This window comes from Mercenaria mercenaria, chromosome 2, assembly GCF_021730395.1.
Source record: "Mercenaria mercenaria strain notata chromosome 2, MADL_Memer_1, whole genome shotgun sequence".
NCBI classification, from domain to species: domain Eukaryota; kingdom Metazoa; phylum Mollusca; class Bivalvia; order Venerida; family Veneridae; genus Mercenaria; species Mercenaria mercenaria.
The window spans coordinates 95542205-95556412 of NC_069362.1; the positions used below are offsets into that span (position 1 = coordinate 95542205).

The window sequence follows — 14208 nt, forward strand, 5'->3', positions numbered from 1 at the left end:
TAGACTAGAAACATGACAGTTTTTTGGCAATATGATAGGATTTTTGCTTTCAATTGGCATACATGACTCGTTTAAAACGACCTCCAACACGCAAAAGTCCATCATCAAGAACAGGGTCAAGATTTCTTATCGAACTGTCTCTTTTCAATTTGTACTTTCCGGACGCGAGAGTCGCGATTTCCTCTGGGAATGCATTTTTCTGAGTATAACTGATGACAATTATTTCAGCTAGATTTAAGTCATGAACTGTTATGTCAGGACAACCACGGTCAATGTCACCAGAAAAATGACTTTGCGAACTAGACTTACACTTTACGCGTTGCAACAACTTTGCGCGAACCTTAAGTATCCAGGCTACTGCTCTTTTAAGTCTTAGCCATGAAGAATAGTGTAATATTAGTTTGTGAATTGGATCCTCTTCAATTGATTCAAAAGTAACATTGTTTGTAACTGATTTCACGAAGTTTATTTTCTTAACCTCGGGGTCATCATCAAGTAGAGAATCTGATACTTGAATGGTAGTTTCCGGTAATATGGACTTCCACAAAAATTCTGGTGCTTCAATCCAATGCCTCGAGAGGTCAGTTGCTGGAATACCCCTGGAAGCTATGTCCGCTGGGTTGAGCTTCGTGCTCACATACCGCCACTGGTCGGGGTTCGAACCTTCATGAATTACCGATAGTCTATTAGCTACGAATGTGTGAAATCTTGATGTGGTATTCATAATGTAGCGAAGAACCGACATACTATCAGTCCAAAACACTGAGTCATTCAACGGAATGTCAATTTCTGATTTCACCATTCTGTCTGTGCGAACAGCAACTGTAGCAGCTGTAAGTTCTAATCTCGGTATTGTGACCTGTTTCAACGGCGCAACACGCGATTTTCCAATCACAAATGAGCAATGAACTCTTTCATCTGAATCTACTAATCTGAGATATGTGACAATTCCGTATCCACTTTCACTGGCATCAGAAAAATGATGTAGGACAGCGGAAGTAATTTTTCCAAACAGTGATGGCTTCAAACACCTAGTAACGCTGAAGTCGGATAGCTTTTCAACATCATTTAGCCACAGATACCACCGCTCGACAACTTTTTCTGGGACAGGATCATCCCAGCCTAGACCTAACCTACACAGATCTTTCAAAAGATTCTTAGCTTGAAGCATAAATGGCGCCAGGAATCCCAAAGGGTCATACACGCTGCTAATCATAGACAACATCCCCCTCCTGGTAAGTGGACGTTCCTTGAGGTGGACCTTGAAACAGAACATATCGGACTCAACATTCCATTGCACCCCAAGTGCACGATCAATGGGAAGAACGTCTTGGTCCAGGTCTAAATCTTGAATCTCTTTGGCTCTGTCACTAGCAGGAACTGCCTGCATTACCTCACGACTGTTGCTCAACCACTTTGATATGTGAAACCCGCCCTGACTCAAAGCTTTTTGTAAACCTTTCACAACTGATTTCGCGTGATCAACAGTATCAACGGATTTTAAGCAATCGTCCACGTAAAAGTTTTTCATAACAGTGTCAGCTATTTCTTCATCAATGTCATCACTACGGTCTTGTACAGTTCTTTTCAATGCATAATTCGCGCAACTCGGCGAGGACCTTGCACCGAACAAATGAACCATCATTTGATATTCAACAATATGTTTATTAATGTCCCCATCTTCCCACCATAGAAACCGTAACAAACTAGCATCACATTCTGGGACCCTAACCTGATAAAACATGCTATCTATGTCCCCCATAATAGCAACTTGCTCCTCGCGAAACCTGATCAATGTTCCAATAAGAGTGTTCGTAAGGTTCGGACCTTGCAATAATTCTTCATTCAAGGACCTTCCTTGAAAACGTGCCGCACAGTCGAATACAACACGTATTTTGTTTTTCTTTGGATGGAATACACCATGATGCGGCAAATACCAAACACATCCATCGTTCTGTGTCAAATCCCTACTTGGAACCTTTCGCGCATAGCCATTCTCCATCATCTTATTCATGAAATCACCGTACTGTCCTTGAAATTCTGCATCACCTTTGAAACGCTTTCCTAGTAATGACAGTCTGTGTATAGCTACCTGTCTGTTATTAGGCATTTGTATGTCTTTCGACTTAAATGGTAAGTTCATTACATAGTGTCCATTTTCAAACCTTGCAGATCCTGCCACTATCTCTAAAAATCGCTTATCTTCGCAAGAATGTTCCGGAACATCATCAATTACGCGTTCACTGAAATCAAGGTTAAAATTATTTCTAACTTGCTGATCAAGACTTGTCTGAATGAAGTTACATGTCACTGAAAACGCGTTTAAACATTCAGCATCAACATCACTATAGTCTATGGGACCATTTACAGCCCAGCCGAATAGGGTCTTAACCGCAAACGGACTGTTGTCAACACTGGGAATAACATCCCAAGGCTCCAGTGCCCTAGGTACGTCGACGCCAATCAAGAGTTCAACATCGCAATTCGACTGATCAATCGTAGGTAATTCAACGTTTTTCAAATGTGGCCATTTTTCTAACTCGGACTTTGTTATTCTATCTGCAATTGTTACCGGCAACTTTGTCTGAGAGTATATCTTTGGCAAGTCAATAACTTCATTCTCATCTAAAGACAAAATCTCTAGACCCGTAACAGCAAGACAGTCTCGCGTTTGCCTTTCAGTAATAGTCTGGATTGTGACTTTATGTCCTTTCCCTAATACATTTAATTTACTAAGTAAACTTTCAGAACAAAATGTTGATGTACTACCAGTATCAAGAAATGCATATGTTTCTACAACTTTGCTACTACTTTTAGATTTAATTTTCACAGGAACAATAGGCAAAACTTGACGAATTCCAGCCCCTGTAGACGTTGCAGCCGTTTTTGTGTAAAATTTTTCATTGTCCGTGGGTTCCACATGGAGAATACTTGGGTGTGGTCTCTTGCAGATATGACATTCCATCTTCCTGTTACAATTTGACTTCTGATGCCCTGGCTTCAGGCAACCAAAGCATAAACCCTTTGATCTCAAGAACTGGTATCTTTCTTTAAGTGGCTGTTTGGTGATGTCCTGGCAAGAATTCAGCGAATGTTCAGCGCTGCAATACACACACTGCACAACGTGTTCGGATAGACTTGTTTCAGGTAGTAACTCTCTATGTTCGTCATTGCTTGTATTTGTAGCGAAACTTCTATACGGCTTCCTTTGATTCAACGTAGGCGCACGTGTACTATGCGACTCCACACTCATCACCGTTTTCCCATACAATGGGTCGTTGGCCTTCTTAGCTTCCCTTTGTACAAATGAGACAAGGTTGTTGAATTTTACAACGCGATTCTTTTCCTTTAACTCATATACTATTGTGCGCCACCTCTCATGCAGGTAATACGGTAACTTCATGATGATGCGCTTAATGTTCTCAGAGTATTCAAGAACCCTAGCCGCTTCCACATTCTCAACTGCGTATAAGCATTCCTTTAAAAATATAGAGTATTGATCTAATGCTTTTGGATTGTCTGCTTTTATGACGGACCATTCTAAGGCTTTTTTAACATACTCGTTAGCTACCACATCGGGATCACCATATCTGTCTTTGAATTCCTTCATTGTAGCTGTGAAACCTACTTCAGCACTCAAGTGTGAATATCCTGAAGCTATTTTGTGTGCTTCACCAGTTGTAAACTGTAGTAAGAAATTCATGCGCTCATCATACGAATCAGTGTTATTTAACACTCTTGTCTGAAACTGTCTAATGAATCTGTTGTAGTCCATAGGATTTCCTTCAAACTTGATAATTTCAGACTTTGGTTTATTCAGTTCACGCGTCACCCTATGTAGGCCATCGTTCTCATTACTACTGTAAATGTTAGTGGTACTGTAGGTACACTCAGGTTTCATGTAACTATTCATTTGAGGGTTTGCAGACTTTGGTAGCGTTGGTGGAGGTGAAACCCTTTCCATATCTGGTTTGAACTCTGGAGCATCAAGATTTAATGGTAAGTTGGTCTCCTCAAAAATATTTTCATCCATACGTATGCTTTTTTCTAATTCATCCATAACCTTGGTTTTAGCATCACTTATTTTAATTTCAGTGGATAATTCTAACTCTTCCTCTTTTATTTTCAGTTTTAACTTTTCTTCTTCGATTTTCTGTCTTTCCTTTAAAGCTGCGGCTCTTGTCAATAGTTCTATCTTCCTTTGACTTTCTTTTAACTTTTCTATTGATAATTGGCTGTATACTGAACTATGACGAGATACCGCACTAGATGTACTTCCGGGGCTTGTTTTAGAAGTCTTATTTTCGGCTTGTTGCATCTTCACCGAAAACCATTGTTCAACACGTTTTTTCAAATCACACAATTGTTCATAGGATAATTTCAATGCATCATCGTCAGACTTTTTTTCATCAGGAGATAAGAATTGTTGATAACACTCATTAGCCTCAATAAATTCTTCGTAGTATTGAAGCCACTTTGCATGAGACTGTTTTATTACTAGCGGATCTAATGTACACTGTAACAATTGTTCCAAATTATCACTCTCTTTCTTCAATCTGTTAAGCTTCGCTTCTCTTTCCCTTTCTTCAAGTTCATGGTATATTCACGCCCTTTCTCTGTTAAAGTTCTCTTTCGGCTAAGGTCGTCATCCATTTCCTCCATTTCACTGTTTATAATTTGTCAATGTTGTACTGGCTGGTAAATGTTCAAATATCAAGACAAATTGACAATGCGTAACTGTTTCAAGATGATCTTTATTACATCATGTTGCATGGTGTTATGTCCAGTTCGTTATGTTACGATTGACTGAAAATACACAAAACCATGAATAAGTACTAGCAAATAAGTCACAATACATGTATAATGCTATTATAGCCTAGTAAATTATTATACATGTCAAAACAACTTAATTAATGTTTAAAATCTTTAAACTTCTTAACACAATACTAACAAATGTAACAATAGTGAATTTAAGCAAGGTGAAACAAAGGGGCATAACTATGCAAGGCATATACAAGAATTTGTAGCAGTTACTTCCCTTGACAATAAGCAAACGACAACTGAGGTCTTAAACGTAATAAAATATACAAACACAGCTTGAATACAAAGAAAATCGATCCTTGTTACTTAAACAATTGCTGTCCTAAATCTAGAAAACTGTAGTAGTCATTTACCAGCAACAAACTTATTAGCGAACAGTCAGATATGGGTGGGGTACGAATGGCGCGTAACTAATTAATAGTTATACAGCATAATTGCTTGATTTTACATGTCAAGAATATTCAACAATAGTAAAGCAAATACTTATATTCTTACCAAATTATAGTACATGTATTTGAACCTTTTCAGTACAAAAAAAAAACGAACAATTTTCTAGAAAAAATACTCTGGAAACATGGCTAAACTGCTAACGAAAATCAAAGCAACATTATCGTTGTCGTCTAACAAAACGGCTAAATGCCGGTAAGTACCGACCATTACGAGTGGCACTTACAAATATGACATATGACAAGCTCGCAATTGAAATTCGTTTATAGAAGCTAAAAAACAAATTTCACGTAAGCACCTCTGTAAAAATTGACATTTGGCTCTGCCAGTATTTACAACTATGCAGGCTGCCATATTATCACAAACAATGACCACTTTTTTACCTTTCAAAAGCGAACCCCACAATTTTAAACACACAATTACTGCTAACAGTTCTAATCCACTGATATGCATTCCCAAATCCAACACAAATTTTGGAAACTCACTATGAAAGAAATGAGATCCAAACACTCCACCACAACCAGAAAGACAACTATCTGAAGATAAAACTTCATCGGCATCTGACCACTCTCCATTATCAATTAAGGAGATACCATTATATAGGGGAAGAAATTTATCCCACCAAACTATATCTTTCTTTACTTCATGCGGAACTGAGAAACATGCACTTGTACCTTTTAACTGATAACATTCTCTAAGCCAATTTAGAATTCTATTAATAAAAATCCTACTTGACCGTACACAGGCCCCTGCAAAATTTAACTTGCCTAAAAGCTTCTGTATCTCTTTTAATGTAGAACTTTTCTTGTGTAACCAACCTTTTATTAAGGTTTTAACTTCAAGTAATTTTTCTGGGGTAACCTGCATAATCATATCTTCACTGTTAAACAAAATACCTAAAAAAACATGATGGTAGATGGTGTACAAGCTTTGTCCAAAGCTTCTTCTATACCACTATTTAAAAATATGTGCCTTAAAACAGAGAATGCCATTGGGGCTAAAACTTTACTCTCTGCACCTGCAAAGTCATCCAGATAATTTAAAACAGCAAACCCCAATCTAAACATCATATAAGCAAAGGCATTAGTAACCCTTTGACATATATGCGCTGCTGACCTCAAACCCATTGAAAGGACAGTATCACAAAATATATGATTCTTCCATGAAAAGGCTACCAAATTGTAATTAGACGGACATATACTAATTTGTCTGTAAGCTCTTTTTAAATCTAGCTTGTACATAAGGCACCCTTGACCTTTATTTTTTATTAAGGAAATGAAGTCATCTATTTTGGGAAATAGAAGTTGTACATCTTGATCCAAATAACTATCTTTACTTATATAATCATTAACAGCTGAACCATCCTTAGGGAAACTAAGATCTAAAATTACTCTACGCTGAGAAGGGTCTGATTTTGGTACAGTGTTGAGGGGTGAAATATGAATATCTTCTTCAAATGGGTTTTCTTTAAAAGGACCCATAATGGCTTTATGGGAAGCTTCTTTAACCAAATACTTTAACATTTCTTCTGGGTAATCTCTAGCACCTTTATGATTTTTTACTTTGTTTTTGTTAGGTCGAGACTTGGGACCCAAATAACCTATTGGGAATCCATATTTAAGAAAGTCACAAACTCATTTATCTTTGTAATCATATAACATGCGTTTCATGTAATCTGTATTAATTTTGGTGTTAACAGGAATTTTACATTTTTCAAAAATATATTTTCCTGATTGTTGAACTATTTTATGTATTTCAATTTTTTCAAGTGTGTCATGGGCCAATGAATTCTTTAATTGTTTACAAATTTTACAACGATGTTGATGGTTTGAAAAACTAGTTATTCTACTTGAATTGTTCTCGACAATAAAGGCTCCCTTCTCAAGGGCTCGTGACCAGTATTTTGGGAGAAAAGTGTCTACTGTGCTGTCAACGGGTCTGAGTTAGTGCGCATGTCAAGCAGAGGAATGTGGACAGGCCGAAGAGCATTCTGGATGGTTCAGCTCTTTATGATCTGTCTGCCAGCAGGTTGCACAAATATGTTTGGCTAGTCTCATTTTTCCTTTATGAGTTAACATATGAGAGGTTTTATGATCACATTTATTTCTTTGAAATTTTGAACAGAACCATAAATTCTCAGCACCTGCACTGTTGACTACAGAAGCTGTACTTTTGAATTTATTGGACGACTCTGTGGATTTAACCTTTGTTTTGTATCTTGATAGAACTGCATTTTCAACATAGTGAAATTCACTATCCCATTCTTTGTGACCTAGTTCTATTTCCCTTAAGACAGCGGCATACAGAGTTCTGATGACTGAAAATTCATAATCACTGTTCAAATACATGAGACGTTTTAAAAATTCTAATCTACCTTTTCTTTCTTTTTTTGAAATTTTTGCACTAGAAATTATTTCTAGTTCACCGGCTACAAATAAATTCATTTCTAGTTTGTTAACTTCAATACTTCTACTAACAAAATCAAATCGCAAATGAGCTTGTGGATATTGTTGCTTAATCTTAACTGAATCAGATGATTTTGATTTGATTCCAGATTTTTTCTTTTTACTTTTTTTCTTATGTTTATTCTTTGACTTAGAACTAGAATCAGAGGATGAACTGGACGAATCACTAGAGCTCGAACTGGAATCAGTATCTGAACTATAATCGGTTGACGAATCAGAACTGTTATTATCATTGTCACTGTCTATTACTCCTAATTTTAAGAGCTCTTTTCTGGCCTGTTTTTTGAGACCTGGGATATTTCTCAAAGTGTCTATAGTTAATTTTTCCATACCTTTGTCTTTTGTGGAACTGTTCTGTGACGTACTTTTGTCTTTATGGCTCTTTTTCTGTTTTGTCGTTTTATCTTTTTTCGTCTCACTCGTTGACGTTGTAGCCTGATTTCCACTACTCAAGTGTTGTTCCAAATTTAACACTGATTTTTCCTTCTCCTCGACCTCCCGTCGTAAATCTTCAAGTTCTTTATGTTTTTGCAATTGCTTCTCTTTCTCTTTAAGAATTGCCAGTCTTTTTTCTAGCATTACTTTCTCTCGCTCTTCTACCGGAAGCGAAAAACAACCATTTTGTTCATAGTCACCGGAAGCAGGATAAATATCATCTTGCAAGCGTTCATCGACATCTTCCTGGGGCTCCGATGGGAGTTCTACAATCTTCAACGGAGACGATTTACCATGTTCATGTAAATGTCTGTAATTCATTTCTGGTTTGGGTCTATCGGAACGTCTGTTTTCCGCCATCGTCCCGTAATCTTTATAAAATTAAAGTTCACAGAAGGCAAACAGCCCCACAAACACAAATACACAGTTATAGTGTCCAAAAAAAAAAACAATCCTGTAAGAGCCTTGCACTTCTTTACATGATGAAGTTAAATTATCTCCAAACTGAAAAAACTTTTGTAATGGCGGGCCACAGTCAAGACCCTCTGTTTTCGGCTTAATGAGAACAATACAAAATCAAGATCCGACTGCTACAAGTACGTGTCGACAACTGTGCAGATATCTTGTAAAAAGTTCCTAAGTAAATGCGGAGTAATTTGTAAACAAGTACAAAATCTGACCAATCAGAAAACACTTTAAGAAAATGTTGACATGATGTCATTTTAAAACAGAGACCAATAAAAGGAGGCGTGTCATTTAATAATTAAATAATTTTATCAAAGATAAAATCTACATCTACATCTACATCGGTACAACCAACAATCGATTTCCGATTATGACTGGTCGGCGCTGTCAGAGAAACAGTTGTTAAAGAAATTTAGTATATTACAGTATTAAAAGTAAAAGATAAAAGGACAGTATGCTACAGTTAAAATAGGACAGAATGGAAGAATTACATAGTGACCGCCGCCAGCCTCTCTGTAAAGATACTGAGACTGGGGCTAGCTTTGACTGATGTGGGGGGAGTTCCAGAGACGGATGGTTCTAGGGAAATAAGAGTTAGCAAAGTATTGAGTGCTGGAATAAGGGATAAAGTAGTTAAGATTTCTAATGGGGGTCAAGTAACCTTGGTCAATAGCAACGGTCTGGGTCCTTACTTTGTAAAACAAAAGTAATGAACAGTTTAATCTACGGTACTGGAGAGTTTTCCATTCTAAGGATTTCAACATTTCAGTTACACTGCTTGTATTGTTGTGATCATTCATAACATACCTAGCTGCTGACCTTTGGACTCGTTCAAGTTTATGGGTGAGGGTTTTCTGCCAGGGATGCCACACAGTTGAACAGTATTCTAGCTGTGGGCGGACATAGGTGGTGTATGCAGCTTCTTTGACCTTTATGTTATCTGTCTTGACATTTCTCTGAATAAATGGAAGGGAAGAGGTTGCCTTAGAAGTTATGTTTTCTATGTTGTGACCAGTTCAAATCACTGGGGATAGTTATTCCTAGGTATTTAGCTGATGAGGTGGACTTTAACTCTGTATTGTGTAACCTGTAGGGGTATATAAAGGGATTTCTCTTCCTACTTACTCTAAGGACTTCACATTTGTCGGGGTTAAATTCCATTTGCCAGACTCTTTCCCATGTTTCTAATTTATGGAGATCTTCTTGAAGGGCTATGCTATCATTATTTGATTTGACAGTGAGGTATACGATGGTGTCGTCTGCAAACATACGGGTTTTACATTTGACTGAGTCAGGCAGGTCGTTAATGTATACAAGGAAAAGGCAAGGCCCAAGGACAGACCCCTGTGGAACTCCAGACAGGACCGGAAGTTCGCTGGACAGGTGACCTTCAACTGCGACCTTCTGAGTACGATTAGAGAGGAAGGATTTGACCCAATTGGTTATTTGGGGACTAACACCTAGGGATTGTAACTTGTAAATTAGCCTCAAATGGTCGACTTTGTCAAATGCCTTAGAAAAATCTATTACGATGACGTCAGTTTGTTGGCCTTGTTCTAAATTGCTATTAAGTTCCTGGGTGAAATTAATAAGCTGAGTTTCGCAACTATGACCCGACCTTAAACCATGCTGGAACTGGCTGATAATATTGTGTTTGTCAAAGAAGGACATAAGATTTGAAACCACGGTGTGCTCAAGGAGTTTGGACGCAATACAGGTTAGAGAAATTGGTCGATAGTTGCTGGGTTTTGATTTGAGACCTTTTTTAAAGACTGGTGCAACTGTTGCCTTTTTCCAGTCTTGAGGGACAATGCCTGTATTTAGGGATAAATTGAAGATGTGGCAAAGGACGGGGCGATTTCTTGATGAAGTTCCTTGAGAACACGGGGGGGGGGGGGGTTCATCTGGCCCTGACGCTTTATGTGGGGATAGACCAAGAAGGAGTTTGTCAACACCCTCTGGAGTTACATTTATTTGGTCCATTAGGGAGGAAGGGGATGTTAACAGTTTGCACAAATGTGTAAGGCTTAGGGGCTTAGGTGGGGAGAAAACTGATTCAAATTGCTTATTAAGGATGTTTGCTTTAGTGACTGGATCAGTGTGGGTGAAACCGTCTGATTTGAGAGGGGCTATGCCGACATTTTCTTTTTTGTTATGTTTGATGTAGCTATAGAATTTCTTATTTCTTATTACTGTAAGGATGTTGCAAAAGCATTTTTAATTTGGTGGTATCTGACCTACAGGAATGTTTCGGGGGCAAGGGACAGTAAATTTGAAAACTCCACAACTCTGCGCTGATACCAGTGCGAAAAAAATCATAAAAAATCCAATTTCGACAAATTCAAGGCAATTTTTGAGCGAATGTCTCGCATAGACATAGCACTTCATTATGTGACATTTTCAGTCTGCCGATAATGTTGCTTCTGTGATAAAAACGAGTAAAACGCAGGTTTCAGGACACTAAATTTTTAGACAAAATGGCCCAAAATGCACTTCTTTCGCGACCTGTACCGTATTATCTGCAAATGACTGGCCTAAAACACATGCATATTTTTAAAGCATGTGGCCAGACGAAAAAATGGTGGGAAGAAAAGTATCACATAACCGTTTACTTTTTCCGCAAATTTGAGCTGAAGCTGGATGGATTGAGGACTGTTTCCAATTCGTCTGACTTCCGTTACCTAAGGGAAAGTTTTAGATCCGGCCGTCTACATGGAGCTAGGAAAATCGATACATGCACATATTTATTTTACACAATAATCACTCGTACGCAGGAATCCTTAGTTCTATAAACATCATAAATAACCAGTTGAATATATATGCCTGTAAAGTACATATGTCTATTTTATTTAAAAAACGTACCCGGGCCAAATGCGAAACTGGCCCCTGCCACTTTCTACACAATCCAATACCTTACTACTTTACAAATGTAATATATAATGACATTATAATTAAATCTAAGCGGTCAACTGACAGGGGTTACCTTACAAAATGTCCATATCTTTGTAAAATGAACATTTCGTTATGAAAATTTGTAAAGTAGTAAGGTATTTGATTGTGTAGAAACATTCCTGTAGGTCAAATACCACCAAATTAAAAAATGCTTTTGCAACATCCTTACAGTAACGCTTTATGGTAATGTTTACAAATGGCCGTCAATTTGCAAGTTCTGGCAAGATTTTGCGGTTATTTTGAATAATTTTCCTTTTGAACATTTTAACAGCTATTTTAAGAAGTATTCAAATTATGGAGGACTAAAATATATATATTCTCGTGATATGCAGATAGCAGACGTAAATGCTGAATAGGTAAAAACTCAAAGAATGACACATAAAATTTCGAACGGGTAAACAGTTCTAAACTGTAATAATGTATTAAATATTCGGATATGTATATGAGTTCAATATAACGATTTAGTTAAATCCTATCAATGTAATAATCGTATGTAATTCGACTTGTTATAGATGAATAATTTACTATATGTCGAAATTTGTGACTGCTGACTTGTTAGTTAAGTTGTAAAAGAGTACAAATGACATTATCTTGGGGCACAATTTGTTCGTTGGGACTTAGTTTCGTGGTTGGGCTGATAGATAGACAGATAGAATTCCACATTAAATTCTAAAAAAAAAAACTGGATATATATTGAATAAACGATTTATATTGCATTTCAGGCTAGAGAATATTTACAGGTATTGAAGCATGGATGGTGGAACTAACGAAGCGGATCACTGGCGAGAAGTTGCTGCCCAGAAAGAAAAAGAATGGAAACAAGTCACTGAGCAAAGGTTCTACACAGGAGAGGTGTTCAAACAATACCTGTAAAAGTGCTCTAATATCTTATTTCTGGTCCCATTTAGCTAAAAGTTAAAAATTTGACAGATATGAACATCATCATCTTCAGTGATCGCCTCAGTCTGTGTAGAGTATACTCGCGATAATGAGAATATTTAAATTACAGATTTTGGAACATGTATGCACAATATTTATCGTCTCCTAGGCAATGTCACTTCCTCAAAAGCATCTCAACGTCATTAAGACACTGTCATATCACAAACTATTAATCAATACAACTCGTGATTATCACTGGTTCAATGTTTATCGCAATAAAATGCATTTCTAAACCTTCCTATGAATAAATAAATATTGTTCATATTATATGGCCGTCATATTGATGAAATGGGACACTGAACTGTTATGCTGTATAAAGGGGCCGGCTCTTTAACTAATTAAACGTGACAGACTGAACGTTATATTTCATGTCTGTACCACAGGTTTTTAGCGATATTCTCCCGACCACTTTTAAACGTCACGTTTTGCTAATAGAATTTTGTTTTCTTCATGGCATTGTCAATTAAACGTTTTGCAGCATAGCATTTGTCTCTTTCCTTTATATTCGATTCAAAACACAAAATGTTATCTCATGACTTCATAGGAGAGATCGCCATGACGTCACGCACTAACATCTGTTTATCTGGTGGTTGGCAAAACAAATTTATGTTTTTAGTTTTTACACCGTTTGCATATGGGATCGGAATTTTTATTTTTTAATAACTTTTTTGCTCATTTATGGATTTTCAAAATTCAAAAAGACTTGAAATACTAACAATTTTCATATTTTCGTATTCAAATATCTTTTTTCAATAAATAACCGTTTTAAATGACATATAATTTTAAAAGCGGCATAGTGAGGTTCAAAACTTTTAGAAAAATTAGTGTAAGTTAAGCGTTCATAATTAATCCATATTATTTCGAAATAACAATTTAAAGTAATTAATAAATTGCTTGTTTTATAAACTTTTCATTTATTAAAAAAATAATTGATATAATTTGTGTTTTAAAAAAGTTTAGACCGTTAAGAAAACATCACTTATCACAAAAACACATGGACGATCGGCTTCTGCCCACCTGATAACTGTCCTATCAGTTCTAAAAATAGAAAATACACAGGATTTGTATACAAACACGACCTCTCCTATTCAACACTGACTTTCAAGTGTTGACAAACACAAAATGCCTGCCAAACATTTTAATGATGTCACATAATTATATGATTTGACGTTATTGGCATAACAGTTACTCACCCAATTTAAGAAAAGGTAGCTTGAAAAATACGTCAGTGGCAAGTAATGTTTTAGCGCATGTAATATAGAAAAGGAGACAAAATTGGGTCGGATGACATCACATGACGTTGCCATGGGCACTAGTATTTACTTATCATTTCTCAAAAAAACTCATAGTTTTGACATGTCAACTCAGTATTCCTTAAATTGACACTAATCTACATTATGTAGCAGTTTCATTCATTTTTGATGATACATGAAGAAATGAGAGCACTTTTCCCGGTATTTTTTAACACCCCTAGTAATTATTTATTTGCATTTACATCAAGACTACATGTAATTTAAACTGTATTCTCCATATTGGCACAAAGTGTTTGCCACTCATCCCTGGGGTTGTAGGTTTGAACTCTACTGGTGTCATAGTCATACCTCATTAGACCCTGGCATTGCTTTTTGCAGCAAGTGGATGCAAGAATTATTTTGATATGCTTCCAGCTTTCTTGGACAAAATT

At 36.8% G+C, this 14208-nt stretch overlaps 2 protein-coding genes across 2 annotated transcripts in view; one reads left to right on the forward strand and one right to left on the reverse strand.

The window, feature by feature from the left end:
* Nucleotides 1–49: 49 nt before the first annotated feature.
* Nucleotides 50–5506, reverse strand: LOC123526762 (uncharacterized). Its single transcript, XM_045306014.2, has 2 exons — nucleotides 5317–5506; nucleotides 50–4806 (listed from the first exon to the last, which is right to left on the reverse strand). The coding sequence occupies exon 2, from the start codon at nucleotides 4316–4318 to the stop codon at nucleotides 50–52; it is 4269 nt and encodes a 1422-aa protein (XP_045161949.2). The 5' UTR covers nucleotides 4319–4806; nucleotides 5317–5506.
* Nucleotides 5507–11776: 6270 nt separating this feature from the next.
* The window catches only part of LOC123564627 (coiled-coil domain-containing protein 57-like), a 30331-nt gene continuing 27899 nt past the window's right edge, over nucleotides 11777–14208 (forward strand). Inside the window, exons 1-2 of the mRNA XM_053527337.1 lie at nucleotides 11777–11941; nucleotides 12308–12421. Of these exons, the coding sequence (XP_053383312.1) occupies nucleotides 12336–12421 (86 nt within the window). The 5' untranslated portion in view covers nucleotides 11777–11941; nucleotides 12308–12335. The remainder of the gene's footprint in view (nucleotides 11942–12307; nucleotides 12422–14208) is intronic.

What these genes read in the sequence shown, in the direction of transcription:
- LOC123526762 (XM_045306014.2), bottom strand. Translation starts at nt 4,318, where the DNA reads ATGCAACAAGCCGAAAATAAGACTTCTAAAACAAGCCCCGGAAGTACA.